This window comes from Cinclus cinclus, chromosome 14 (genome assembly GCF_963662255.1).
Source record: "Cinclus cinclus chromosome 14, bCinCin1.1, whole genome shotgun sequence".
NCBI lineage: Eukaryota > Metazoa > Chordata > Aves > Passeriformes > Cinclidae > Cinclus > Cinclus cinclus.
Window position 1 is genome coordinate 952,819 of NC_085059.1, and position 25,626 is coordinate 978,444.

Below are 25,626 nucleotides of genomic sequence, written 5' to 3' on the forward strand. Positions count from 1 at the left end.
CTGGATTTTGGGTATTTTCTTTGCCTGAAAGCACTCTGAACAGAAAAAGTACTGACAAGTGAAACAGCCTTTCATTTCATCAAAGTGTGCTGCCCTCCAGGCCTGAGCAAGGATGTATTTGAGCAGCAGCAAAGCAGGCACTGATGCATCCAAACTGATATGTAGTTTAATGATGGCAATTAAGCATTGCACTTTTTTAATGAGAATGTAACTTGCAATTAATTAATAAGCTGTAGTTTAATTAAATTGCAGGGAGGACAGGGAAAGTAGTGACCTCTGTCATATTCTTTTCCATTAGTTTGGATGTGTTCCAATCAGCAAATTGACAGGAATGTTTAAGTAGAGACAAAGATTTATTAAAATTTCTAATTAATAGTATGGACCATTGCAAAAATATCTAGTTAATTTGGACTGACATATTTCACCAAGTTTTCTTTAAAAATGCTCTTAGGGTAGTCCTATGCAGGGTCTTGGAGAGAAGTGATCTTCCTGTACTTGACCTGATTGACATTTAAATTGACAGGGAACTGGTCCAGCACAATTCACAGTGGGGTTTGGCCTTTCACCTCTGTACTTTTCATGCTGTTTATTTAGTTTTTATCAAGAAATGTCATGGTACAGCTGATAAAGCTCCTCATGTGGTCGTTGACATAGGGACACCCAGGGGGAACCGCTTGGCTCAGGGTGCCAGTGTGAGGCATGTGCTGCTCAGAGCAGCTGCTCATGGAGAGCTCTGGCCTTGGAGTTTGGAACTGCTGGAATTCTGCAGACATTGGCAGAAGTACCCTCAGCCTATGCTCCAGTGCTTCTAAGATGCACTGAACTCTGTCCCTAATTCTGGAACCTGGTTTTATCCCATTCAGTGCTGGAATTAGCCTAAGAGGTGTATAATTCCTTCAGAGGGTGAGTGCCTCTGCAATAAGATCCAGCATTTTTCATGCAGACGAATGTTTCTCTTATCAAGGATCTGGCTCTCAAGCGTCTTGCAGTTTTTTGGGAAAAAATGTTAGGCTTTCAGTTTTTCAGGTTGAAGGCCTTTGAAGAAATTCACACACAAACACCTCCACATCCAGCTATACTTCTGATATCATCTTAGCCATGGAAATGGAAATGTGATTCCAGAGGACTCTGGAACAGTAGGGAGTGTTCTGCCTGCTCAAATGTGCATGATACATGTTTGGTCATGGAATATTTTTAGATACACACCAGGGAAGATACATGAAGGAGGTTTATTATCTGATGCTGCTGCTTATCTTTAACATCCTAAGTATCGTTTCTGTTGTGTGCTCTTCATGTGTTTTATTTCCATGAAAATCAGCCTGTCTGTGTACTGTCAAGGAGCAGAATTTCAGTAGTGCTGCCTCTAGAGGAGCATTAATTAAATTGTAATTCGTAAATCAGGGACAGTCTGGTTAAAACTGAGATCTGACCCCTCTGCTGAGTGCAGGTTGCACGGAGCTGCTGCCATGACCTTACAGTGGGAGCACTGCTGGCAACAGCAAAGCCAGCCCTCCAAAAGTTCTGTTCTATGTGTGCTTAGAACTACAGCATCAATGGGCATTTCAGCTTTTGCTGCCTGTTCAACAAACTACTTTAGAAAGTTTTACTTCAGACATTGGTTTTATAAATTGGCCTTTTTGCTTGCTAAGAGTTTTACTGCTTGGTACAGATTTCCAAAAAACTGGGATGGTATAATTTGAGACTATGATGTATCTAAAACAGTGTGTTACTACTTCATAATTCACTGTGATGTATCTAAAATATGGTTAGTTTTATACAGTTTCATAATTCTTTCATGAATTTATTACTCTGATCTGCCAGTAATTGTGGCACCATCTAGTATAATTATGCAAATAGCTGAGTAAATTAAATATTTTGAGCTGAATGTAGAACCGGATTACAAATTGTAGATGATAAAAACTTAAGTGTAACTACTGCATAGATAGTAAAATGAAAATGAAATGCCAGCAGAGTAAACAAGAATATTTAAAAGTAATTCCTCATACAACAGTTCAGTAAGTGAAAGAAATACAGGCTTATTTAGAATATTGTGTGCATGTTTTTATCGCTTGAGATCACTTAGAAATCTAGAACAGCATGAAAAGCAGTAGTTTAATGTAACACACAAAGAAACAGTGGTCTTCAAGTGGAGTGTTTTTCAGTGCTTAGGCCTGTTGTTAGTAAGAAAAATGTAAGACATGACCTTTACTGGACAGTATTTCTTATAATTCTTACAAAACAATGAAGGGCATAATTTAGCATGCCACCAGAGTGTGAGTTAAAAATGCACTAAGCAGAGTGATTCTTCAGTTTGCCTCTTAAAAATAAAGAGAATTGGGTAAATAAGGGGGATATCTTGACTGGAGACCATCAGAGCTGCGTTGAGTCCACTGCAGCCCAAGTTGATAAGAGAGGCTTTGAGCTTTGTGCCTCTTAACTGCTTCCAGAACCTGACAGTGATCACCAGTGCAAGGGAGGGGTCAGGTCACATCTCCTCTCGCTTGTGCCACAAATCCAGTCACAAGAAACTGCCACTGCAAAGCACATCTGTCTCCTGGTTACTTGTGGGGTTTGGCAGCTGCTTTTGGCTGCTCATTATTCATTAGTAATGCACATTTGCTGGTGAGGTGTGTTCACCTCTGAGTGCAGGTTCTGGGGAAATGCTCAGCTGGGTGTGGGAGATGCTCAGCAAAGGTTTGGCTGCATGGACTCATACAGTGGCATTTTCCCTTTCTGAGGGATGAGCAGCCAGAATAATTGAAACATCATTTTCTATTTTTGAGCAGTTTCATGTTGTATATAGTCGCATCCCAGTCCCTCACAGATCTGTTCTTCCCATTGCATGCACTTATGCATTGTTCCTTATTTCAGCCTTGAAATACCCTCTTTTCCTCTTTCTTCTTTTGGCTTTTCACCTTCTCTGCTCTACTTCTCTATTCCTCACAGTATGTGTCCTCCTCAACTTTCATGACCTGTTTAAAAGTAGGACAATGAGAAACATCCTGCAGCCTTTGCTGCCTCCTCTCCTAGCCAGGCTGAGGTCATTAAGTGATCCCTAGCAGTTCATCCAGCCTCAGCACTTCCTTGGATCCTTCCTGACAGTAGCCACTGCATTTCTGCAAGTCTGAGAATGACCAGATCTCAGAAGAGGCTGCTGGGTTTGCTGTGTAGTTTGTGTGCCTGGGTTGGTTTACAAATAAAAATGCAGAGAAATAGATGAAAACCAGAAGGGAAAAGTGAAATAGAGCTTGTCAAGGATATTTAACATTTGGGAGACATTCTTATTTCTTATTTTTCATTAATTATTTATTGGCTTCATTACAGTTTCAGACTGTGCATGTAAACTGTGGTTCAGGTTTGTCCTTCAGTGTTCCCTGGTTTCTTTGTTGGTTGCTGGTCTTCTTATGGCCCGGGTGTGCACTGCTAACACTCACCAGCTTTTGCCATCATGAGCTCCAGGGTAAAGCCAAATCCTCACTTTGAGGTGGGATGTGCTTGTGTGTGCTGCCAGCTCTTCTGGAAAAAGTCAGGAATGATGGATTTGATTTCTGGAACCTTTCAGAGTTATTCCTGTGTGTTGTGAAGTTGATTATGTCAATTGTGCCAAGAGGCTCAAGGAAGGCTGAGAATCACTGGCTCGAGACTTTCCTCTGAAAGGGGGGTCCTCCTGCTTCTCCTCATAGGAGTGGGGGTCCCTTGACCCCACAACCACTTACCCTTGTCAGCAAGCAGGGAGATTCTGGTAGCACAAAGAGAGTAGCACCTTTACATGAATCAGAAGAACTGAACTAAGGGCAGAATGTTGAAGAAATTATAGCTGGTTTTGTTACGGCAGAAAAATTGATACTATGTCAGGACAAGTGTTCTTTTGCTAATTATTTCCCTGTGCTCACACAGTAAGGAAATGGCTGCTGAAGAGGTGAGTCCTTTATTTCCTCTTTATTAGTGCTGGGTAGCACTAATAGAACAGCATCCAAATTTCTCTGTTATCCAAACTAAGGAGATATCTGTGGTTCATCTATCCTTATGCTGAATGTACCTTACTCACAAAAGTAGTAAGTAGTAATTAGCTAGGGCTTTAAAAAATTATCCTAACTGGTGAATAACTGCTGGGAAATACCAGTGTGGTATGAAATCCAATTAATTTGCAGGCAGAGGGGTCAGGCTGGAATTGCAGTGGTGCAAATGGGCAGGGGCCTGAGCTCCTTGGCATTGAATGGCTGTTCAGCTGGAGATTGTTTGGACTTGCTCTAAATTATCAATTACTTAGTAAACACCAAACTTCAGAATTTACAGCTTTTTCTAAAAATTGTTGTCAATAGTTATGAATAAGTAGTTTTTCCAGCACACAATTTATAGATGACACAAATTCCTTGGGGCTAGTGAGATCCAGAGAAATCTGAGAAATATGGTAAGGACTTAATTACCTGTCATGACCAGGACAGAGAAATGACTGGTGACCAAGGCAAGCTGATAAAAATCCTCCAGCTTACGCAGTAAATGTCATTGCTCGTTTCTAGGTGAGTTAAAGTCAGACACAAGAAAGGCCTAGTTTTCATTTTGATTTGAATACCTTTAAATCAAAACAGCAACAAAACCTGCAAACTTTAGGTACAATCAAAGAACCCAACTGGATAAATAGGTATGGAATAGTGAGTTCATACTCTTGATGCTGCTATGCTGTGAACGATCTCATTGTGCCACTTCTAAAACACAAGAGAAATGGAAGGGCTTCAGAAATCTGCAGTGGAAATAGATTTATAGACAGCAGCCATGTGAGATGACAGCTCAGGACTGCTGAGTGTCAAAAGATTGCTAAACAAAACTGTTCTGGGGATGTATGAAATCATGTATTCTACATTAGAAGAATCATTCAGATGTTCCTGTTTATTCTTTATCATAACAAAACAGCAAAGGAATAGTTCATCAAAATGACAAAAATCTATAATTTAGAGTTTTATATCAAGCAAATCACAGAATACCACTGGGGTTTTCTTAAAGGTATGGGTGTTGAGAATATGTCATGCTGCATTTGTATTATGCAAAATGAGGTGACAAATCCTCCTTTTCAAAAGTGTAAATCTCTTCCAAATAGCTTGGTCAATGGAGAAGCTTCTTGTCCTGGTTTGAAAGAAAATTGGGAAAATTCTCATTCAACGTTCCTTCCAAGCTTGTTTGAAAACTGACTCAACCTCAGAAAAATCATGATTTGGCCTTGACAGCATTGAATATAATGTCAAATGAATTCTGAGCTTCTGGCATGCACGAATTCTTCAAGCAGTGAGTGCTCAAGGGAACAAAACTGCATGTGGTTTTGGAGCTGCTTGTATCAGGAACACCTAAAGCATCAAACATGTTGGACTTGGCATAAATTGCAGAAACACAAACAATGGAACTCACACTTTTCTTTGTCTTTCCCCCTTCTCTTGCTGAGGTGTAGCTGCAGGGCTTTAAGAGCTGCAGAACTAAAATATTATGGTGAGAGAACCATAGAATTGTAAGACACACCTTTGGGGAGCCAGGTGCTTTGGGTTTCATTGCTCATTTTAGCATCATTTTTTGAGTTTCTTTTTTTTTTTTTTTTTTTTTTTTTTTTTTTTAGTGATAATTGGATTCAGCAGGTTTGTACATTGCTGGGAAGAAACTTTGTGACTCAATGTGTCTGTCAGTAAACACAATGCCTGGGAACCAGTGAATTAAGTGGGGTCTCACTCTGTGTGCTCTTCAGGATTTGTCAAGGGGTTTGAGAAAACAGTGCAAAGCCACCAGACAGCCAGTAAATCTGACAAACATCCCTTCCATAGATAGGAAAGAGCCTGGCTATTTTTGTGGTCATTGTACCTGTCCAAACTTCATGTGATGGGGGCCGTGATTTCTTGTTAATTTGGGGGTTTTTTGTAGTAGTTGTTTGGTTTTTTTAGTGGGAACAGGACATGGTAACTGAAGGAGTTATCTAAATGTTTTGAGGTCTGCTTATCATGTTACTCTTTCAAATTCTTCTCTCTTTATCTGGGAGAGATTTGACAGTACAGTGATTTCTGATCCTTGACAGTTTTAAATTTGGATGTGTTAATCTGAGAGGTGTGAAACATGATGTGGCATTTTAGCCAGTTGTACAGTCAGGGCAATGAAAGCCTAATGGCAGATGCTACAGAGCACTAAAAAGTCATTTGGTCTAAAGTATTCATCAGGAGAAATGGCTTTGATATGATTCCACTGAGCTCTGGAAAGGTGGATGCCCATGGCAGAGAACCCTCATAACACATTTGCTAGTGTATTCTCCTCCTTGGCCACCTGCATGCAGCAACAAAGCTCAAATTCAATTAAACTGCTGATTGTTTGTTGACCTGATCTCGCAGGTGTGTGTGAGTAGTGTGCACCTCCAACCTGGCCTTGCTGTGAGCATCTCCCAGCAATCAAGTGCACTATTTAGTTACTGTGATGCACAAAATCCAGTTGGGATTCTGCACTCAGTGTTGGTGTTCACCAGCAGTTGAAGGCAGAGGCAGTGCCAGGAGAGGCTGTGGACCAGTGTGGTGGGTGAAAGGCAGCCTGCCCTGCCCACCGGGGCTGCAGGAGAGGGAGCTACTGACTGCCTGGACTGTGGGGATGCAGCAGCCTCTGAGCGCTGTAAAATAAAAGGCACTGGTGAGGTCTGTTCTCCCGAACATCCTGCGTGGGAATACTGGCATTGAAAGGCATGCTGGAACAACCCAGCTTTTACTGGTGCTGCAGTTTGGCATCCTGATAAAACACTCTGCCAAGTGTTTTCTCTCTCAGCTGTGGTGATAATGGAAAAGTACGTAACAGGCTGGTGAGCCGCCCCACAATGCTGCCCAGTGCTAGCAGCCTGGTGAAACACTGAGAGAAATGGTGGAATTGCCTCTTGTGCTTCAAGAGGGGGCTTGTTCAGCCAGCCTGCCCCCACCAGTGTGGCTGCACTGGAAGTGCTGGGGTGCACATCTGGCTGTCCAGCTGTACCCCAGGGGAGCTGCTGACAATTGCTCTGCAGCTCCTGGGCTGCGTGCGGGTGCACACATGGGTGTGGGAAGTGTGATTTGGTTTATCCCAACATGTTGTGGGCTAGGAGGGGCATTCAGAAAAAGAAAGCCCTTTCCTCCCCTGCAGTGTCCCTTATTCTCTTATGCAGTACAGAAGAGGCATTGGCAAAAAGCATCTACATTGGCAAAATTACTGAGAATCTCGACCGCAACTGGTATCATAGGTATTTAAAAAAAAATAAAATTGTGAGATGTTGCTGAGGTTAGCAGCACGGTGCTCGGTTTTTCTGGAGCAGAGCAAATTCCTGAGAGAATTACCTTGAGGTGGAACAAGATAACACCATAGGTTATGGTTCAATGCAGAAGCTGTTCGCATGTTCCAAAATGAAAAAACAAAAAAGCAAATGAGAGGGGAGGGGGAGAGGTTGGGAAAGAGAGGGAGTGAGAGAGGGGGAGAGGGGAATATGCTGTGCACTTGGCTGAGCAGCGGGAAGGAAAGCTTGAAACAGGATTTCTCAGCTTGTGCTGGCAAGTTGTTTGCAGGTACAGCAGTGTCCGTGTGGAGCCTTGCTAGGATGTGGACTGAAGGCGAGTCAGAGGGACTCCAGACTTTAGGGATTGTGGTGGTGGTATGCTCCTCTCTGAAACTTTTGCACTACCTCGGGCTAATTGACTTGTCAGATGGTAAGAGAACTGCAGTTCTGCAGCTCCTGTTTGCTTGTGTTTAAATGCATGTGAGTGTAGGCAGCAGATGGCTGTGGGAGGAAAGTGGTGTCTGTCAGCTCATGGGTTCTCAGTGTGGGCTTCATCTTTATTAACAATCATACAGGCTGCAAAGAGGCAATCCTGCTTTGTGCTTTATTGAGGACTTCTGTTTGCTTTTGCTATATTACCTTAGCCAGAGAAAATCAGAAACTGTGATGGTCTTTGCCTTGTGTATTATTTTTTTAAATTTTCCTAATTATTTTTTCTTACTGTTAATTATTGCTCTCTATTGAAAATAAATTAGTACCAAACTTGAAAAAGGGAAGGCCTTATTGGGATAATAGAACCAGAACTGATGGTTAGGTGTATGATTCCATGGGGCTACAAGAGTTTTGTTTTGACATTTAATTTGCAGATTAAAGACATTATGGATTGAATGTGAACACAAAAAAACTTCGCTGTAATTGCTGTGCCAGATGCTTCAGCAAAATAACCTAAGAAGAAATATTTCTGTTTTCACCAGCTGGAAGATTTGGTCTCTCTTTGACTTGTAATGAATCAATGTAATGAACTCAAATGAATGTAATGAACTTTTTTCTCTTAAAGCTTTCCCTGGATTAGTAAAGCATACGGGTTTTAAAAACTAAGTGTGCTTTAGGTTTCATCTTTTCATAAAGGGATGTAGCTATCACTGAATTTTAAAAGAAAACAACTTCTTGATGATGCAAATGAGGTATTTTTTAAAACAAAGGGACCCCTAAGTCACTGATTGCATTCTTGCTTCGATCACTAACTGTGTCAAATTTATCTAGCAAAGGAAATAGTGAGGATAAAATACTAGCATAAACACCTATGTTACTTTACTCAGATTTCTTCAAGATATAGGTTAGTACAGGTTGGCAAAAGATTCCAAAAAAAATAAAAAGAGAATTTATATATTAAATCTGTTTTACTGGATCAAGAAAAGCAGATGGAACTTTAATCCTGCTACAATAAAATCAGTGCTGTCATATAATCCTAGAAATCCTCCTGCAGAATTAGGAAAAAATATTAAAATTTGCTTAATTAAGAGTTATTTATATTAAGATATGTAAATTGGCATGTATTTGATGTTACATGATTGATTTCCTTATTACAAAATTAATATCGTGGGAGCTTTTAGTTTACTCACAGAATGTCACTGGATTGCAATTACATAATTACAAATAAATTAAGCTCTCCAACAATGACAACTAATTTCAAATAATGGCAGCAGAAATGCTCACCTTAAAAATAAGCTGCCAAGCCAGATGTTGAAGCATTTGCATTGCTATTACATTTGCCTTGCGTTAACTACAAGAATGTTTTTATACCTCCTTTGCAGACCTAATTACTGTAATTCCAGTGTCTGTTGCTCCTGAAGCAATTAGTTTTCCTAGGAGAGTCTCCCCAGTGTTTCCCCAGCAAAGTCAAGTGTGAGAAAGGTGCAAAAGGTGTCTGTGTGTAGATGAGATGAGTGACAGTGGGCACGCAGCCCATGCTGCGTTCATGAATAGCGCTGCTCCATCCGTGCAGGTGCAGGAGGGGGGGACATTCTCCTCTGTACTGGTACACAGAGCACTGATCACATTCAGGAACACAGTATTAGAAACCTGATCAGATTGGGATTGTTTCTACTGGAATTCTGGCTGCAAAATAGTTCACTTGGAAACCAAGATATATTTATTAGGTACTTATTATATGAGCTGGTGTTTTTCCCTTTTGACTTTGTTCCTGTGTTAAGAATTATTTGTGTGAAATTAGAACATTAATATAATCTGTGTGGTTGTTAATGTAGTGGAATACAGATTTCAATAAGTCAAATCTTCAAAAGTGACATTAAATTGTTTTCTTTGATGTGCTGGTGGCAGCAATGGAAAAGGCAAAGTGGATGCTTACATTGCAATGGAAGTATTTCTAAATCTTTAATGTTGTACTTTATGCATCAGTGTTTGAAGAACTTGGGTGCTGAGATGACTTAGGAGTTTGCTAATGGTTTGAAAAGTGCAAATTTTTGTAATAGTGATGTAACAGCTAGATAACAAACTTGATTAGGTATTTTTCTAAACACAGCTTCAAATGAGCCTTTCTTAAAAGAACATGGTAGACATGCATAAAGAATATACCAATATACCACAGCAAAACTTCTAACATATCCCACACCATATTCCATGATTGTTGTACTTCTGTTAATTCCCATGTATATAAAAATGCAACAGTACATGGATTTTGTACCTCTATATATTTCCTCCCTTGCATCTTGCCTCTATCCCTCCAGACTCCCTCCCTATATCCATCACTTGATCTGCTGGGCAGAAGGCTGTAAGAAGCACTTAATATTCTGTAGACTATTTTAAAAAGATGAATAGAACTGTATAAATCTTGATGGAAATCCTCAGTTTTGTTTCAAGAATTTTTGTTTTGGTTTTTTCAAAGAAATTTGCTTCAGTTTTTTTTCCAAGATAAAATGCTGGTCTAATGTATTTCTGAAGAGCATGCTTACCTGTTTCTTTATGCTTACCCATTTTCTAGAGCTGCAGGAGAGACTGCAGATTGTAGCTGCTGCCTCCAACCTGCCTTGCAGGCTCCAGGTGGCTGTGCATATCAGAAGTGCAGCTCCCTGAGCCAGAATGTGGTGCTGGGTGCTGCCCTTGTCTATGGACATCCACATTCCATCCAGCTGCAGCCCGAGGGGAGAAGGGTGCAAGCTTTGGAACCTGCACTGTCTGCAAGGCAGGGGTTGGTTTTAAGGAAAAGCTAATGTGGTTCAAGAAAAATACATGCACATGGCAGTATCACTGAAGCTGAGTTTGTCCTTGTACAGAGCTTGTAGCTGTCAAAGTTATTCTTCATTTATAATCAAGGAAGTGTTGGCTGTGGAGGGTAGAGATTCCCTGATGCTCTTGATCCAGTGTCAGGCTGCTTGACAGATGCTCCAGTGCCTGTGATTGATTGTTACAGACCAAACTCTGTGTGCCTGATGAGCCTGGCTTTGTTCTCTCTCTGTTTATTGTCTCTTCCCTTGCAAGACTTTCCTCTGAGGTACTTTGGAAAAGGAGAGCTGTTGAATGATGAGGGATTCAGGCAGAATTGTACATCAGTCCCATGCAGGCTATTTTGTTTAGCAGAGAGGGTGTTTCCAAAACAAGGTAATAAAAAAAGCAACCCAGCCTCCTGAAGACTGAAACAGAATTCTGAAATGTAATCTGAAGGGATTTAATTTTCACAGGAAGATTATTTCTTTTTCTTTCCAGTAGTGGGAAATATAGCAAATATCTAAAAGAAAATGCACATAATACCTTACTAAAGGAATTGGTATCCCTGCCTGCCCTGCTCAGCCAGGCGAGGGTCCTGTCCCTTGTGTCCTGTCCCTTGTGTGCTGCCCCTGTCTGGAGTGCACAAGTCCTGAAGGTCTCCTCAGTTCTGTGTTTTGTCTCTTCAGTCCTGTCCTTGTGTTACAAGTGTGTTTCTAGGAGTTACTGGAATTATTTTCCTGGGTGAGGCTGTGCAAGCTGGGCTCAACAGATAATCACGAGGTTGGGTGTGCTTTAAGAGCTGACCCCTCCTGTGTGTGGTGGTCATCAAAAGTCATAAAATAGGAATGTAATAATCTACACTCAGAAAGAAATAATCATCAGGCATAATTGCTGTCTGTCAAGAGGTAAAATGTTAGCAAGTGTGGAAAAGAAAATATTCCTTCTGTGTATACGCTTAAATGTTGCCATGAGAGGAAAACTTGTCTTTTGTTTTCATATGAGAATTGAGCAGAAAGAACAGAAAATATTTTGTGATTTACAAAAAAAAAATCCTCCTTTTTCTTCTTGCTTCTCCACACTTTTTAGTATTTCTAAAGTGATACGAGGCTCTTTAGATGAGTTTTATTAGTTAATTCCCCCTTTCCTCAGGCAAGCTGCAGCTTTATGTACCAGATTTTTATTATACCCAGAAGCTTTCTGCCTGCTAATAAATAATGGTGGTAAATTTTGTATGAAATAAATGTGGTTTCCTATTGTAGCAGAAAGGAAAATAAGTGCAAGTTTTTTCCCCCTTGCCGTACATGTTTAAATTATAGACGTTAAATAGTGTGAGAACAGTATTCATTTTAAAGAGACATCACCGGGACAAAAAATAGTTTTTTGGTTTCTACCATTGAAGATAACCTAGATCATAATTACACAAAAAGTGTTTGAAATCTTGCAGACAGATGTGTTTAGTAATTTTTCATCTGTCCTGTGAGGCTCAGTCAGCTGTGGTTTCTGTTCCCATTGCTGCAGTGAGCTCCCATGAGCAGGTGAGCAGTCCCAAAGCAACGTGTCCAGCCAGGGCAGGAGGTTCTCCTCTCTTGGGAAGGGAAAGAGGGAAAGGGGCACTGAGGTGGAATGAACGAGAAGTGTGTGACCTGAAGCTGACAGAGTAAACTCTGGAAGATCCCATTAGGGTTTTGAAGACACATCCTTCCAGCAGTCCCAGGGCAGTGTCTGAGATGGCTTTGCTCTGGTGAGATGTTAAAAATTGCTCACCTTTTTCACTGGTTTGCCAAAGTATCATAGACACACACTGTTATTGATAAGTCCTAAAATAAGAGTTGTGCTCCAGCTTCCCCCGTTGATGCTGAACCCTTTCTCATTGATGTGAAGCATCACTCATCTGGATACAGACCTGCCTGTGCTTTCGTGGTTGTCCCCTTGTTTTCAGAAACATGCAAGAGCCATGCAAGAGCCATGCAAGAAGGCTGTTTGAAAGTGTCATGTTTTGAAATCTGGAATCATTTCACTTGGCTTAATAAATTTATGGTTGTAGGGGGAGAGATTTCTTTTGACTGAAGAGGATCCTCAAGAATTTCAGGGTAAGGCTGCTTTTCTTGAAGACAGTGAGTTATAGGTGCTTATAATTGAAAAGGGATAGCTATATAAATAGTCAATATAAATTGAACATAATTAACATTTGTTTAAGCCCTCTTCTGTGATTCTTAAACCCACACATGGGAACCTTGAATTGAGGATACATATCCAAATGTGTCTTAATTAAGTTCTAATTAATCTTAATGTATCTTAATTAAGTCCTAATTCAAGTTAATTCTTCCTCTCTTAAAAGGCAGTTTCACACAGTTGAAAGAGTAAAACATTTAATTTGTCCATTTTATGCGCATCCCCCTTCCTGACAGCAGGGCTGTGGCAGTCCCTGGCTCCCTGCAGTGGCTGTGTGCCCGTGGGTGGCTGTGGCAGTGCCAGTGCTGGGGTCTGTCCCTGCACCTCGTGCCAGGGGCTGCTGACGCTGCATGTGCCTGACAGTGCTGGACTTGGGTCCTGGAGGGAAGGTGAAGCTGCCAGACCTGTCCCTCGGGCTGGAGGGACAGTGGTGCCCTGTGCCCACAGCTCGGGGCTGCTCTGGCTGCCCCAGGGCAGGGCTGAGGGCTCCCAGGTGCCAGAAGAGGACTGGCAGCTCACAGAGACTCCCTGTGTCTTTGCATGTACAGTGCTCTAGCTCTCCATTGTCCTGCTATTCTGGGATTAGGCCAAAACTTAATTAAATTTCTTGTAGATGAATAAAAGGAGTATTGACATTACAAGATGAAATCTGAAGCATTCTGAAAGGGAAATTTTTCTTCTTTATTCTTCCTCCCTAAAATAAATAGGACTGTGCACCTGCAGACTGGTCAGGCTTCCCTAGGTTGATCCTAGACCAGATCAGAGGTTATGGGTCTTGGTTGCCTTTTCCCTTTGGTGGTCCCCACCCTGATGTCCAGAGCAAAAGGGAAAGAACCAAAGGGCTCCTCTCTGCAAGGTTTAGCTCTAGGATGCTTATCCATGATGGTGCATTCATCTCAACCTGTTCCTTGTGCCTCTTGCTCTTTGGCAGATTTCCTCCTCTGGATTGCATCAGAGCTGCTAGGTGACTTCGTTAAAACAGAATGAAATAATCAGCATTATGAAATCTAATATATTCAAATGTTTTTGTGGTGTCTTTAAAATCAACTGACTGGTGAGACCGATCAGCACATGTGTGCAACATTTGCTCTAATGACTCTTCTCCGAGTCTTGCTGGTACTGTCAGCCATTTCCCAGTGCTCAGGGGCACTCCATCTCCTCACCCTGGTTTAACATCTGTGCTGCTAAATGAAAGCAATCAGAGTCAGCATGAAAATTTAATAAGCTGCGTTCTGGCATTGGTCATGTTCCTAATTGTGTATTTGTTTTCTGCCTGCAGAAGTCCTCAGACATTGTCTGCCAGAACAGCTCCTGTGTTTACAAGCACTGGTGTTTATTAGTCTCAAATCACTCTCTGTTGGTGGTATTTTGAAAACAGACCAGATCTCAAAATTTGCCAATGGTTTTAAGGGACTGATCAAAGCCGGACCCCAGCCTGGGAAGATTTAAACCTCATGGCCTTCCTCTCCTAGTCATAGAATTACTGAGTTTCAGAAGCAGAAAGATCCTTAGACAGATTAGTGGAATCTAAATCTTCTAACCCTGAGCATGGTGAAGTTTAAAATAACTAAATATTTGGCTTCACAGCAACTCATCAGGTGTGTAGTTGGTTGCATTTACATCCTAGAAGAGTGCCTTACAGTGGTTGTCCCTATTGGCCTTCCAGGAGAAGGCAGAATAAGGACACAGAAAAACAGAAGGAAATTTTCTGCTTGTCCCAAATAACATTTTGCCACAGGAACTAAGTTGTAAGGTCCCCAGCACCACTGACTGGGCCAAGTTTAGGAAATTGTTAAACTATTGTCTGTTTCCTGAAACTTTCCTATCTTGTCTGCTGGACTTTCAGCTCGCTGCCTCTTTGCTTTGCTGCCTGGTGGAGCTGCTGGTGCTTTGGCTCTTGCAAGGGAGTTCGGGGTGGTCTCAGTTTCATCCCTGCTCTGGTGCTGCCACTGAAACCCAGACCATGTGCCATTCATTCCCTTTCTTCCTCCCCCTTCACTAGGATGGAGAGGAAAGATAAAGATCAGGGGTCGAGGTAAGAATAATTCACTAGAAACAGCAGTGAAATAAGAAAACAAACAGTAACAACAGCAATGCTGATAGCAGAGTGTACAGGAGAGGTGAACAATTCACACCCTCAGAACACTCCCTTCCTTCCTGAGGGAATAACACCAGTTGTGACCCTTCTGGCTGCTGCAAAAGTTAACCCTCTCATCGCCAGGACCAGGACACCGGGGGAAACTGAGGGGTGAAGGATAGGGAAGGATTTGTGGCCAAGACAGTTGGCTGAAACAAATATTCTTAGGAGCATCACCACAAGCCAGGTATGGCCCTGAGGAAAGGGCAAAGGAATTCCTTGTAAGGAGTAAACTGTTGGGAATCTTGAAACAGCTTGCGGCTTTCACACCAGATTCTTACTAATGCCACAGAATTATTGTATTGGATTGGGTTTTCTAGTTTAATTGCCATTAGGAGCTGACATTAATTTGAATGAAAAGTTTCAGTGAGTGAATGCTCACACCCTGGGCTGCAGTGTGTATGTGTAAAAATCAGTACCTGATTTATAGCTGGTTCCAAACGCTCCGTGGGAGAAGAATCTAAGTGAATACATGTACCAAAGCAGCTTTATGTGAGTCAGGAAGAAGTATGTAATCTGTACTTAAAGGAACATCAGTGGCAGCAGGGTGGTTCAGGCACTGTCCATTTGTCTTAGTATCCTGGAGCCTCCCTTCTGGTTGCACTTCTTGGCAAACCAAAAACTGGGACATGTACCTTTTTATGAAGAGGAATCCAGGCACTATTGGTTGCCCAAGATCAGGATCCACTGACATGCCCAAAGTGAGGGTGTAGAAGCCCATGTCCAGAACACAGCCCTGAGCTGTTCCCAGCTGTCCGCACCCCACCTTTGGCAGCAGAGAGCTTGCTCACAGCACCACAGGCATTCCAGGACATCTCCTCTTACTGAAACATCTGCATCTGTATTGGAGCAATACTTTCTGAGCAGTTTCCTCTGTGCAAGTCGAGCTTAATCAGTACTTGTGTTCTGCCTAATTATGCTTCACATTTTGGACCAATCTGTTCAACTTGAACAGTTCTGTGAAGTGGGAAAGGTGATCTTCTGGGAAGCACTGGCTCATTTGGATAGGAGCTGCAGGGTGCTCATTTATAGTGGTGTTTCTCTCCTCAATTCTGCCTGGACCAAACCAATTTGTTTTGGTTTTTTTCTAGTCTTTGCATGGGTGTATTGCCATAATGCAGTGGTCCACCTGTTATAAGAGGAAAATTGGTCCCACATTCACACTGCCAGTGTTGCTTTATATTTCTGTGGCTAGTTCTGTTTTATACACTGCTGTTTCTGAAAGGAAGTGTATGCTTATACACACACGAATTTCCTTAATAAATGGTGAGCAAACCCACAAGTGCTTTCAGCTTGGGAAAAAAAATATTTCTGTTTTAAAAACCCTAACCAAAACTTCATTAAAAAAAAAGCAAAATCCAAACAAACTGATCATAAATTGGCATTTAAGTCAAAGTAGAAAAAACAGCTAATTGTTTTTTAAAGATCCTTAGCATGAAATTGCTGTTGTGCAGAATTCCAGTGTAGGTTATGAGCATGGATGTACTACAGCTCTGCTCATTTGCTGCATAGTTCCCTAGTGAAGAAGCAAAATTTTATGGAACTGGGTAACTTCAGAGAGAAAAAGCTGCAAAGAGCTGCTGTGCTGTCAGTAGATTTTGACAAACTGACCACAAAGGTGGTGCAGGGGAGAGAGGGCCTCTGGCTATATCACAGTCATGAGAACATTTTTGAAGAATCAAATGTGGAAGAGTGCTCTGGCTGTCCCCACCTGGGGCTGCTCCTGCGTCTCCCCACATCTGTGTTTGGTGCTCCCCCTGCTCAGGGTGCCCTGGGGAGGGCACAGCCTTGGGAAGGGCTCCCCTTGGAAAGAGAATGCACACACACATTTAGAGGCACAAGTTCTCTGTCTCCAGTCCAGACTAAAATCTCAGGGGAGGCTCCAGCTTTGTGATGCACTGCAATTGTGCCCTTAAACACTGTACATGACTGAGAGGGCCCTTTCAGGGGGTTTGGATGGTTTAGCTTGTGTTTGTCCATGTGCCATTACATGTTTCATAAGTGCTCCTGCCAAGTCTTCAGCCACTGCCAAGTGTGTGTAATCCATTAAAAAAAGGTGCCTCTGAGGGGCCAAAGACCTGAGGTTTTACACTGCAGTTAAAACCTGCCTGAATGTACGAATACACAGTTCTGGGTTTCCCATAATAAATCAGGGATAAAATGTCCTTCTGTTAGGCAATGAACTAATTACTGCTTTTGATTGCTTGATTTCACTCCATTATTTATTTATTGATTATTGTTCTTCCAAAAACCATTTCCCAACTGCAATGAAGAGCAAACCAGTCTAAATGGAAATTGGTGCAGTTGTAAATCAAGGACTTGAAGTGTCCAATTTGCTTTTCAGTGACAAAAAAAGCATGGACAGTAATAATTCACAGTAAGTGCATTTGTGATGCATTGTCTTGGCTTACCAGGGTTTTTTTGATAAATAACTTATTCCATAAAAGGAAAAAAAAAAGTTGACTTATCTAATTCATTATTCAGAAATCTTTTACAACTATTTCATGATGTACCCTCTGAAGAGTTTCTGCTATTTCTTCTAAAGAAGCATCATGTTTGATTTCTTGACACTCTCATGGTTTTTATTTTCCCTTGCTGCTTTGGAATCACAATCTTGCCTTGGTTCCATCCCAACCTGCATTTCCCACCTGGGGAAAGCAGTTAAAGGCCAGTGGCTGCTACCTGCATACCCTCTATGTGCACTAGAAGGACATGTTGCAGTCTCCTCCTCTGGGAATGGTCACAGAAAAAAGTTCTAATGATAGGTGAACTTCATAGAGTGTCTGCAGAAACGTCTGAATTCAGATATGACATAGCATATTTCATGTTCAAACCATTGTGCCTGATCTTATCTGTGTGCCAGAAACACATTTGGGAGGTACCTCAAAATTCCTGTGCCTCCTTTTTTGTGAATAATGTTGGGTTTACATCCCTGTGTACAACTGTGAAACTAAGTAAAGGAGAGGTAGAGGGCAGAATTTTTACATTGTTACTAGATCATTGTAAGGATTAGACAAGAAATCTAAAATAATCTATTTTTTAGTAATTATATTTGTTATCCTTAGCTATTTTTATCTTGGAATTTTATACACTGTTGGTTTTTCAGGTATCTTCCCTAAGCAAGTGGTGGTGATGCAGGTTCACACAGGCAGAGCAACCCTGCCAAGCTTGGCCGTTTGTGAAATTAATTTGATGTTCCTGGTTTAGTGGTGAAAATCACAGAATGTTCTGAGTTGGAAGAGACCCACAAGGTCTCAAGGACCCACAACTCAAAATGGACCTGAAAGAGTCAAAAAGTCATCAGAAAAAAGCAAGTGCATAAGGAAACACCACTAACTTTTTGGTTTATTGCCTGGAGAGGGTCCCTTTTGGAAACTGATCTCTCCAGCCAGGCTGTATAATATTAATAATTATATTTAGTGATAATAGTAATAGGTGTTCAACTTTAGTTGTGTTTAATATTTGATACACCAGTAGGAACCTCTGTGCCATTTTTTAACAGATGTTTGCCCTGAGCAAATTTTTCCTGCCCCTTTTTTGGGATCACAGCTGAGTCTGAGCTGCCAGTGCTGTCCCTGTGCCAAGCAGGGTGGTTAAAGTTTGGGGCAGTGCCCAGGGGTGAGCACAGGGCAGAGTTCAGGGATGTGCAGCTGGACAGGGGCTGCCATGGGCACCCTCAGAGCCCCAGGGACACCCCAAAACTCTGCCCTGCTCCTGCCCTAGTGAGCACTTCGGCACTCAGGCCGTGACATTTCTCTTCACAACATTTCCAAATATTTACAGTTAATCAGTTGGTCTCCCACAGCAAGTGAGACCTGCCCAAGAGCATGTTCTGTCTGGAGATTAATTTCAAGTATACTGTGGGTAAACTAGAGTTAATTTTTTTCTTCAGGTCCTTGCTCCTAAAACACAGCTAGCTTTTTTTTTTTAATAAAAGCAAGATGCAGTCTAATAATTCTTGCATGTAATTTAATCCCCTTCAGCTGTATTTGTAAAATTACCCATTTCATCTAACGCCTGTCAGTTTTACAATTAACACTGGGCCCATTAACTGCACTTTATGCCTTGACTTTTTTCCTTAACAAAAAGTGAATTTATTACAAGCAACTTTTTCAAAGTCCTCCATGAACCATGCAGACTGGTGTTCTGCATTTTCACCTTGCAGCCTTCAGATGCAGGGGACAGGGTCATTTGCATCTTTATTAAAATCATTATTTACACCCTTTGGACTGTTTTAGACTCTGGGTTGTCCTTGGCCAGCCCTAGCACTGGATGAGGCTCCACTGTTGTTCCTTTGGTAGGCACGTGGGCTGGGAATGCTGCAGGTTTGCACCTGAGGAAGGTGTTGGATGCTGTTTGATGCTTGTTTCCCCATCAAACCCAGCCCTAGGCAAGGTCCATGGGTGCAGGGGCAGCTGCCAGTGCCAGCAAGGATGGGCAGGATGAGAATTGTGGCTGCTCCATAACACACAATTGTTTTATGGTGCGCAAATAGGCTTTGCATTGGTGGGAGCTGTCCCTGCCGGTGCAGGGGACTGGAACTGGATATCTTTAAGGTCCCTTCCAAACGTTGTGTGAAATTCAGAGCCATTTGCAGGCACTCTGAGTATGGAACTTCCCAAATAGTAAAGTTAACAAAAGGTAAAATTGGAACAAATATGAAAGGATGAATAAAGCAAGCTTCTGATTAAGTAACTTCTAAAGTGTAGTCTTTAAAATATCGATTTGCCTTAAGGAAAATTCACTCTCTGCTTTTGAGCAAGGAGCAGTGAAATGTAGTCTCTTTCATTAGCAACAATCTAAAATATGCATGTACATGCATGGTTTTCATTATAAAAAGAAATGTGCATATCCTATGGGCTAAACAAATATAGATGGGTATTTTGCACAAAATAAAAAAATAAGTGATTATGTTAATCTGGGCCTACACTGGATTAAGATTACCACAGGTAAGTCTACTAGACCCAGACCTCCTGCCCTGCTATTAAAGTAGCCACAAAAATATGGGCAGAAATGAATCTGAACTCAGGAAATGCTACATCCCATCCTTCCATTTTTAAACATGTAACAGCTAAGAGAATGCTCTGTACTTGCAAAACAATCTTCAGCCTAGGACACAGCTCACTGCAGCCATCTGTGTGGAAGGGATTCATCCCAGGATGATTTCAACAAGTATTAGAAATAATAACAGGAAAAGAATAAATAAATAACCATGCATCGGTACCTGTAAGCAGAAGAAACCTTTTGCATTAGTTACTGCTACCTGAACAGCGAGCACAGATAACCCAACCGAAAACAAAAGAAACCAGCCTTGCTAAGGTTTAAGTGCTCTGTGAGCAGCTGGATGGAGCCCAGCCCCTGGGTGTGTCTCCATCAGCAGGGCAGGCGTGTCCTGCCAGCAGGGAAAGGATGAGGATGCTCTGAGCACCAGGTACAGCCTGGCACTGAGCTGGGGAGGGTATCACGCTCACCCCTCGCACTGGGTGCACTCAGTCCTAAGGTCTGCATCTGTGAATTGAAGAAGAAAATTGACTTTCAACCAGCAGCAAGGTTGTTTCCTACACTCAAATCTTTCAGGAGCAAACTGTAAACAAGGCAAAACTGAGGAAGAACATGGTATTAGATAAAATATCTTAACATCATTCCTATCAAAAGTTTAGATTTGCATGTGTTTATGTATATATATATATATATATATATATACACACAGTTCTGCTTGCCCTCACCACCCTACAGTGAGCTTCAGTTTAATAAAACTGTAGTGGTTGGAAATGCAAAAGCTCATATTTCATACAGTGACACCTCTGAAGAGCTGGAGGGACTGAGCCAGCATATAATGGGAATGCAAATAAAAGGAAATTCAATGCCCATGCTGAAAAGCGAGGGCAGAGAAGGAAGTGCCAGTCTCCTGGTTTTCCAGTGAGGTTTCTGGAGTTAATTTGTAAGGTATCAGGGAATGGAAGAAACAAGATGAAAAACCTGAATTGAGAGCAAGCATGGAAAGAAAACAAAAAAATCCCAAATCTTTTTGGAGGGTGAGAGCTATTGAGGTAGATTTTCTCTCCTTTTTTCAACCATTCATTTCTCATTCCTCATTTTAAAGAATTTCTTCCCCACACTTTTCTCTCTTTACAGCTTCTGCATTCCTTTGTTTTGTTGCATTAATTCCCCTACAATAAAATGGCCTTTCTCCCTTATTTCACATCACTTTTTCCTGTAGCAGACATCCTTTTTCACCTCCTTTCTTCTAACAGGAGCTGTAATTTCTAAACTCTTCCTTTTCCCATTGTGTGGGGATGGTATGTCCTTCAGGCTTTCTCCAGCCCCTCTTCCTTCACCATCAAGAGCTGATCCTCTGCTCCTGTCCCATGCTGATCCAGCCTCTCACCTCTGTTCCCCTGCTGTGCTAGGGACCTTCAGAACAGGATTTAGGAATACATTTTAACTGTTCAAGGCCTACAAATGCTGACTGTGATGATGCAGATGTGGTGGATTAAGAGGATGGCTGAATTCACCAGTATCTCAAACCAATTTCTTAATATTGACAAAATAGACCAATGTTAATTAACCATTAGCACTTACTGACATGTACCCTCCCTTAATAACATTCAGATGTATATGTATATGTATGTGTAAGTGTATATGTATGTGTATATGTGTATGTATGTGTATATGTGTGTGTATGTGTATGTGTATGTGTAGATATATGTGTGTGCATATATCTCTGCAAAATTAATTAGCTTATGAAAATACACCTTTGGGCTGGTCTGTTCTTTCACTGACCCAGTCTGCTCTGAATTTATGCCTTTCCTCTATTCAGAGTGATTATATTTCCTTGCAAATTTCTATTTAAATTGTTGACTTACAGCAGAAATTACTGTATTATGCTTGAGCCAAAAAACCTAAAATGTTACAAGGCATGAATTGTGCCTTGACACAATTATTTTGACAATAAGGTTGGTGTTTATTTTTATGCCAAGCAACTTTTGGATGCGGGTTGCATTTTCATGGCAGCTGAAGGCTAAATCTGGTCCTTGAAGTTTAGAGAATCTCAAAGTGATAGACATAAAGTGTCTATGTATTTGGGTATTGCATACACTGCTGTAGGATGGGCTTGACAGGGGAAAACATGCATCAAAAATGAGGTGAGGTTATGGTAATTCAGGATGTGATAGTATTTTTCTTCCTCGCAGAGGAACACTCTCTTGAATAAAATGCATAGAAGTGCTTTTCATGTTTTATTTCTTTCCCCAAAAAGTCCTTGGAGATTCAGGCTGAATTCATTCCAGATTCTGCAACAGTGGGCAAAATTTGAATTTCTCCTAGGTGTAAAGTGACCTTCAATGTCTCTAGAGAAAGCTTTTTGGTCAGCACTCAGAGGAGTTTCCCTCACTGTTACCCTCAGTGTAAGGTCGATGTCTGATGTGCCTGAGCATGTCTGCTCTCTCAGGTGTATGTGCAGCTTTCTCTAAAGCCAGTACTTTGGAAGTGCCATGCTTCTACGCCGGTTCAGTATTTAGTTATGAAATGTCTGTGGTTGCCTTTTGGAGCACTGTGTCTGCTGCTGCCCTGCTGCTCTCGATACCATTTGGCTTTGTGAATTGGCAGCTAATTGGCAGCCCAGGAAGAAATGTGAGCTATTGCTTTACTCCTGTGGCCTTTATTTTGCTTTCAAGAGGTTCAGAACAGTTACACAAATCAGTTCTGTTGGTGGTTTCTTTTTGATCTGTTGCTGTTGAAATCCAGTCTGTCTATCCTATCCATCATGTTAAAAGAGCAAAGCTAATAACCAAAATAAATGTTTTCCTGTCTTCTCTTTTAGATAAAATTGAAGATGAATTAGAAATGACGACAGTGTGCCATAGACCCGAGGGACTGGAACAACTTGAAGCACAAACCAATTTCACTAAAAGAGAACTTCAAGTTCTTTACAGAGGATTTAAAAATGTAAGAACAGTATTGCAATGAACAGTCTAATATGTGTGTCCCCACCAGCTCAGCTGCTCAGCTAGACTTTGTATTATTCCCCTGCTAAGCATTAGTAGTTTTGTATTAGACTTCCCTTACCACAGCAAAATGAGCACAATCTGCCTCTCCATCTAATATTTATGACACTGCAATCTGCCTAAAACTGGGTTTTGATGAATATTCAGTACATAATGACCTCATTAAACTTGTTCCCCAAATGTCAGTAAGCACACTTCAATTTCCTCAGCCATGCCAGTATTTGAAGGTAATGTGAAAATGTTTTTATGGCTACTTATTTAAGCCTTGTTGTAATCTCCTCGTGTTCAAATATAAGTGGTACTGTTCACTGATGATTAACTGCCCAGGATGGGGATTTCATCCCTTCTCTAGCTGCAGAAATCTTGCTCTTGTAGTAGGATCTTCATGGAGCACTTTAGGACTTTAAGGTCCTGCATAAGTACGGAATAAGGCTGGAGTGGCAGGAGCCAAAGCGAAATCAAAAGTTGAGTGAGTGTGTGTTAAGACTGAGGAGACCAGAGAGAGGCTGCAGATTCCTGGGCAGGCAGGCAGCAGCAATGAGTGACAGAAAATCCAGCTGGCATGACTGGGTGTTCAGAGCAGCTCCGTGCCCAGCCTTGTGAGCCAAGGGCTCCCTGGGAGCCCAGCCTGGCTCTGCTGCTGTCCCTCAGGGGCTCCTCACAACCAGGAGAAATGGATGGAGAGTGTTGAGGCTACATGGAGCAGATGCTTCATGGACCTTGAAGAATGAGTACTCATTACGTGTTTGCCTGAGGGTCAGGATTTAGTCACCCAGGTGGATTGTGCCAGCTGATGTTTTAATGATGATTAACAGGTCAGAATCAAGCTGGCTCAATAAACACAGAATGGTTTTTATATTGTCTTGCAGGACAGCTCCAGCATTCAGAGACCATCACAGCAAAATGCTGACATTTCTCCATCAAGTCTATTGGGTAAAAACTTTTCAAAAGAAAATTGAGCTACCTTAAATACAAGCATTTCTGAGGAACCTGTGGGACTTTGAGAAGGGCCTTTCTTTTTGAAAAAATTTTAAAATTCTATCAAATCATATTTCCAGTGTATATTTGACTTTTCCAAGGAATCTGCAGATTTCATGCTTTGTTTCACTGCTCACCTAAGAGGGCCAAAGCACAGCTCAGCTTTCTGTATTTTTATTTGGTGTGTGTGGCATATTTGAGCAGCCTTTTCTGCACACAGGAGGTCATTTCACCTGTGAAGTTGCCTAACTGAATACTGATATCTCTTCATGCTTTTGCTAGCCAGCAGGAAATCTCATGGCTTTTGAGGCAGAGCTTGGCAGGGTAACACCCCGATATGACATGATTGCCACAGAGGGAGGTTAAACCCAGTTTTGCTAAGATCTCTGCAGTGCCTTCAATATCACTGTTGGGTGGGAATCCTGAGTGGGAGAGCTCTGCTCCGTGCTGGGGGGATCTGCACCTGCAGATGCAAACCAGTGAGGCACACCTGGAGCACTCCCAGCACACGGGACATTAACCTCCTGCCCTTCCCAGTTCTGCTAGCACTTTTCACTACAGAGGCATTACTTCCCAGGGCAATAGTGGCAGACAAGGGTATTTAACTTGTGACCTAAACCTAGGACATCACTGAAGGCCTTGGTATTAATTGGCAGTGATGGCAAAGTCTTGGTTTATAGCTGGATATTAGGACAAAGCAGGTTGTTTTCATCCAGCTGATCTGCACACAGTATGCACAAAGTTTCATATCTAGGGTTTAAATTGACATGAAAATGTAGCTTTAACACTGGTAACCTGCAAATCCTGGTTTCAATGGGATGAGTAATTATGTACAGGAGACAAACTGGCTCAGCTGTTACCATATTTGCTATTGTACCAAACCATCTGTTCTTTGGGATGATGTTACAGTGCCATCTGGAGATTCAAAATCCCTGTGGGAAGACAGTCATATTCCTCCCTGGCTTGTACTTACTGCCCGCTCTCAGTGATTGCACAAGTCCTGTTTAATCACAAGGCAAAACCTGGATAATCACAAGGCAACACCTGGATAATCACAGAGCAATTTACAGGAACTATTTCAGGGCACAGAGGGATCGAGGTCCTGGCTGCAGAGAATTTGGTGTGCAGGAGCAGGGATGGTATTCCTCCAAAGGCAGCTCAGCACAGCCTGGGCTGGCCTCTGGACTAGTGCCTGTCTGACAAGGGTCCTAATTCTCAGTACCTTTAAACCTGTTCTTTCTTTGTCTCTGAATTCTGTTCATCCCCTCCCTCCAAACCATCTCAGTCTTTACCCAGGGTGTCACCAGTCTGGTCTAGTGGTTTTGCCCCAGACTGATGGAGGCTGCCAATAAATTCATCTCCAGAGAATCTGAGCACTTTAACCAGGTCTGTATTACTGCTGCCTTGCCAAATGTCCCCTCTCTTCAGCTTGCTTTTCCATTTGGGAGAGGCTGCCATCCTCCAGCCTTTCTTGGTTCCAGGACCAACAGTTCACATTTATCTTAGCAGGTGCCTCTGCCTGCAGGATTTTGCATTATGTGAATCTGAACCTCCCTGGTAGCTGCAGTCAGACTGGAGCTAGACTAACATGAGGTGTTTGGCCCCATCTCTTTCGCTGGGATTCTACAAAAGCAAAGTTACATGCAAACCCAGCAAAGCCTCTGGTGGGTCTTGCCTTGGTACAACTTAAGAATAGAAAATGTGATACCTTCTGTCTACAAAACCTCCAGAATTGTTTGAGCTAAACAGCAATATTGGCACAGGAACAGAATGGCCATGAATAGGCACAGGCTGGAATTAGAAGAATGTTTCTGTCCCCCAAAGAAATGAAGTTGGGTGAGCAGTTATGGAAT

At 41.9% G+C, this 25,626-nt stretch overlaps 1 protein-coding gene across 7 annotated transcripts in view; it reads left to right on the forward strand.

Annotated features, from left to right (window-relative positions):
• KCNIP1 (potassium voltage-gated channel interacting protein 1) overlaps positions 1-25,626 on the forward strand; it is a 213,641-nt gene that overhangs the window by 176,692 nt on the left and 11,323 nt on the right. For 4 of the 7 annotated variants that reach the window (XM_062501899.1, XM_062501901.1, XM_062501902.1 and 1 more), the window contains one exon: positions 22,612-22,736. In XM_062501899.1, coding sequence (XP_062357883.1) covers positions 22,612-22,736 — 125 coding nt within the window. Of the gene's footprint in view, positions 1-7,576; positions 7,686-15,317; positions 15,337-22,611; positions 22,737-25,626 lie in introns of those variants that run through there. The other 3 variants (XM_062501900.1, XM_062501903.1, XM_062501896.1) reach the window with 2 other exon arrangements.